Source organism: Aotus nancymaae, unplaced genomic scaffold (assembly GCF_030222135.1).
Source record: "Aotus nancymaae isolate 86718 unplaced genomic scaffold, 86718_ANA_hifiasm-v0.15.2.pri h1tg000036l, whole genome shotgun sequence".
NCBI classification, from domain to species: domain Eukaryota; kingdom Metazoa; phylum Chordata; class Mammalia; order Primates; family Aotidae; genus Aotus; species Aotus nancymaae.
The window spans coordinates 90,999,645-91,003,406 of record NW_026988450.1 but is presented as its reverse complement, the minus strand read 5'-3'; the positions used below and the strand labels follow the sequence as shown (position 1 = coordinate 91,003,406).

Genomic DNA, 3,762 nt, shown 5'->3' with positions numbered 1-3,762 from the left:
ATCCCTTGGGGCTTCTGGGGCCACATTCAGGGGGTTGGAAGGGCAAGGGGCCATAAGGAGGGAAGGGAGGGGGCTCTTCTCCCTGGGAAGGTGCTGTGGGAAGGGGCTGGGGAGGTAATGCTCTTGTCACCCCTGTCCTGCAGGGAGTGGGCTCCTGTGGGCTGGGGGAGTTTCTAGACCCAGAGTGTGGGCCACAGGGCAGAGGCTTGGGGGGAAGAAAGTGTGAAGGAGGATGAGGGTGGGAACCAGGCCAGAGACCCCTCCTGGGTCGGCAGCTGCCTCTGTCGAGGGGGCTCCTGGCACTGCAGCCACCACCTGGGGGGACCTGGATAGATGCTGGGGGCCTGTGGAGGTGCTGGGTGGGGCTCCTGGAAGGGACTGCAGGGAGCTTGCGTAGAGGAAGACGATGCTTCCTGGTGGGAGGAGTTGGGCCACTTCCCAGACTGGGTCCTGGCAGGGGGCCATGCACTTAGCCTTCCTTCCCCTCCCCAAGAATTAGCCATTCAGGATTGTCTGGCTGAAGGAAAAGCTGGTTGAAGCCACAGGTGAAGACGCTTGCACTCCCCACCCCACCACTTCCACTAGCCCCACTCCCACCCCGTTCGACCTGAAAGACATTCACAGAGCAGGAAGTTCGCTGCTGGAAAGCCTTTATTTTCTGTTGCCCTCGCCTGCGGTGCTGTTGCCAGGAGCTGGGCTGGAGGGGCTGGAGGCGGGGCTCTCCTAGAGGCCCCTGTCCAGCCAGGTCTTGTGGGCTCTGGATCTTGGGTCAGTGATTCACTGACCGTGCTGCAGGATTGGTGCGCTTGTTGGCGGGTGGCAGGGCACTGGGCAGGTGGGTGGCAGGAGCGGCTGGGGTCAGCACAGTGGCCTGGACTGCCTGCCCCTCCCCTGCCCGCGCTGGGCAGCAGAGCGCGATGAACTCCGGCACAGCCTGTGTTTGCTGAGCACTCTGGGGTCTGGGGCTGTGGACACCGTGGGCACCCCGTGTGTGTGCGCACGCATGGGCGTGTGCGAGTGTGCGTATATGCGAGAGAGAGCTAGTGTGAGGTCAGTACGACTGCGCGTGCCGGGTGGAACTCCTGACCGTGGCAAGGCCCCTTTCAAGAATCTGGAGGAGCCCGTGGTGCCTGAGTCACAAGAGGATCCTCACAGCAGCGCCAAGAGGAGGGGCCCCAAGCTGAGCAGGAGCCCCCCCGCCAGCGCCCAGTGGCTGCGCCAGGCCCTGGCTGCCCCGTTGCAAAGGTCCTTGCTGCAGCAGGCCAGGCTCTTCACCTCCGATTTCAGAAGGTTCTCCATACCCGCGGGTGTCTGGGGCAGACCCTCCGGCCGGTACGCCTGTAGGGTCTTTGAGGCGTCCTCGCAGGAGGGAGCACAGCTCTTGAATCCCATGGTAATCTTCTCTGTGGGCCAGAGAGAAGGGGCCTGGCCTAGCAGCCCCGGTCCCGCTGCACTCCCGTCCGGCCCCTCGCCCCGCTCTCTCCACCTTGGCTTGGCCCTTGGTTCTCGGCTGCCGGCCCTATCAGAAGCCCACCCACCCAGCCCCAAGTCCCTGCTCCGGGGGCTCCCCCTCGGTACGCCTGGTGACACCGACGCGGGCGGGGTGACGCACACCGGCCTCTGCCACAGCCCTTCTCCTTCCACGAGGCCGGGGAGCCCTGGGGCAGAGCCCCCGAAGCGGTCCCCAGAGGGCTGTTTCCAGATCCGCGCGCGCGCCCCGGGCCTGCCAGCACTCACCACCGCCATCATTCACGGTCAGGACCACGTCGCTCGTAAAGCAGACCCCGACGCACGGGGTGCTCTGGCACTGGCTGGCTTCCTTGACGTTAATGCAGTTGTAGCACTGCAGGCTCAGGGCTGCGGGTGCGGACACAGGCAGGCTGGGTCCGGACCCGGGCAGCCAGAGCCACGGCCCGCCGGGCAGCCCCCTCCAGGCCCCTCCTCAGGGGCTGTGGCCTCTCCCTGCCACCCGGGTCCCGGAGGACGGGCCCCTCACGGCCTCGCGAGCCGGAGTCGCTCCCCACGGCAGCCCCGGCCCCCGGGGCAGCTCCCGTCCCCGCGCACTCACCCCGCCTGGAGCACAGCAGGGACGCCAGCAGGAAGAGGCAGGCGGCTTTCATGGCTCCGGGCGGCTCCCGCAGCGCGGCCCAGCTCCCCGCGCGCTCTTCCGGCCGGCAGCTCCCACCCCGTGGCCTCTGACTGGCTGCAGCCTGGCCCCGGTGCACCCGACTCTGGAGCCTGTTCCCCAGTGGGCCCAAGCATTTGTACTGAAGTCCCCTCGTTTCCCCCGCCCGGTCTCCGCTCGCTCTGAGTTTCCGGGGTCAGTCCCGCCCTTTCCAGGAAGGGTGTGTCCTCTAGAAGCCTGCGAGCAAGCAGAGTGGCAGGGCGGAGTGCCAGAGGGGCGCAGGGCCGAGGGGTATCCATGGGGCGCAGGGCCGAGGGGTGCCGGAGGAGGGCAGGGCCTGGCTGCCTTCCGGGCAGTGACAGTGCTTGGGGCCCCCTTCGCCGTGATGTGGTCAGGGGTCCCGCAACCTCCTTCTTCCCAACACATAGGCAAACAAGCCGGGGCTTTGTGCGAATCCCAGGAGGCGGAGCCGCTTTCACCAGTCTAGACGCGCCCTTCCCACTCCCCAGCCCCACCCCCGCCCCGCAGGTCGGCCTCTTCTGGGTGTTTGCCACTGTGTCTGCCAGAGGCTAGCTTGCCCTGCGGCCGGTCCTGGGCGGCTGCTGGTGCCCCACGTCCTGGCAGCTCTGCAGTGAGGAGCACCCCTGCCTGGCTTTATGGATGTGGCCTCTAGGCCCCTCTGAGGCAAAAACACGAGGCAGAGAACACTTCCAAGGCGCTGCCGGGCACACTGGGTGAGGGGGCCGCCGGGGTCCCTTTATGCTCCGCTCCCATCTAACTCGGGAGACAGAGGTGGTGGCACAAAGCCGTGGTGTCTCTACAAGCCCCAACTCCAGAGGTCTCTCTGGGGCCGTGTGGCCGGTGCCTGCCTGTGGGCTTCTCTTCCTGTCCCGAAAGTGTAAATGTTGGATGGAGTCTGGTGCGGTGACCGGAGGAGAGATACGGGCCTGGGAGAAAGAATTCCCAGGGCCCAGACAGGCAGAGCCTCCAGGTGCTGGACTGCAGAGAGGGGAAGCGGGGGCGGGGCGGTGGAGACAGAGAAAGAGAGACAGAAAGAGAGAGGCACAGAGAGGAGGAGAGGGACACAGAGAGGAGGAGAGGGACACAGAGAGGAGGAGAGGGACACAGAGAGGAGGAGAGGGACACAGAGAGGAGGAGAGGGACAGAGATGGGAGGGAGTGCCTGAGTCAGAGCCTTTCCCAGTGTTAGCGAGCAGGGAGAGCTGAACCGCCGTAGGGAACTTTACTGGGTGGCTTGAGAGCATCTAAGCCAGCGGAGGAGAAAGGCAGGAGCTGGCACGGGCGGCTTTACTGTGGGCTCAGAATCAGGCGGCAGCAGGAGGTTGCCGAAGCGCAGAAGCCCCTCAGAACGGAGGCTCTTGTCACAGTGCCCCTGCCCCACCGCCATCTTGCTCTCTCCTTTCTCAGTCTGCCTCTGTCCCCGTGTCCGCTTCTGTCTGTCTCTCAGTCTGTCTCTCCAACCCCGAGGCTCGCCATCTCTCTGTGTCTCTCTCTGTTTCTGGCTCCTTGTCTGTCTCTCCCTCTCCCCTCCCCATCCGTGTCTCTGTCTCCTGTCTCAGTTTCTGTTAATTGGGTCTGTCCTGGGGTCTTCCTCCACGGACTCCATCCAGGAGGAGG

At 65.4% G+C, this 3,762-nt stretch overlaps 1 protein-coding gene across 1 annotated transcript; it reads right to left on the bottom strand.

Annotated features, from left to right (window-relative positions):
- Positions 1-633: 633 nt before the first annotated feature.
- On the bottom strand, positions 634-3,532 carry LOC105728100 (lymphocyte antigen 6H-like). The gene is made up of 5 exons (XM_012468358.3): positions 3,437-3,532; positions 2,704-2,804; positions 2,069-2,238; positions 1,738-1,857; positions 634-1,403 (listed from the first exon to the last, which is right to left on the bottom strand). Exons 1-5 carry the CDS (start codon positions 3,530-3,532, stop codon positions 1,150-1,152), a joined length of 741 nt encoding a protein of 246 aa, XP_012323781.2. The 3' UTR covers positions 634-1,149.
- Between the last annotated feature and the right edge of the window lie 230 nt (positions 3,533-3,762).

Bases quoted from the DNA above. Each gene is read 5' to 3' on its own strand.
- LOC105728100 (XM_012468358.3), bottom strand. From the start codon at position 3,532: ATGGCGGTGGGGCAGGGGCACTGTGACAAGAGCCTCCGTTCTGAGGGG. The intron at 2,805-3,436 runs GTAAAGCCGCCC...TTTTTGCCTCAG, and splicing joins CGCCTGATTCTGAGCCCACA to AGGGGCCTAGAGGCCACATC. The intron at 2,239-2,703 runs GCAAGCTAGCCT...ACTGGGGAACAG, and splicing joins CGCCCAGGACCGGCCGCAGG to GCTCCAGAGTCGGGTGCACC.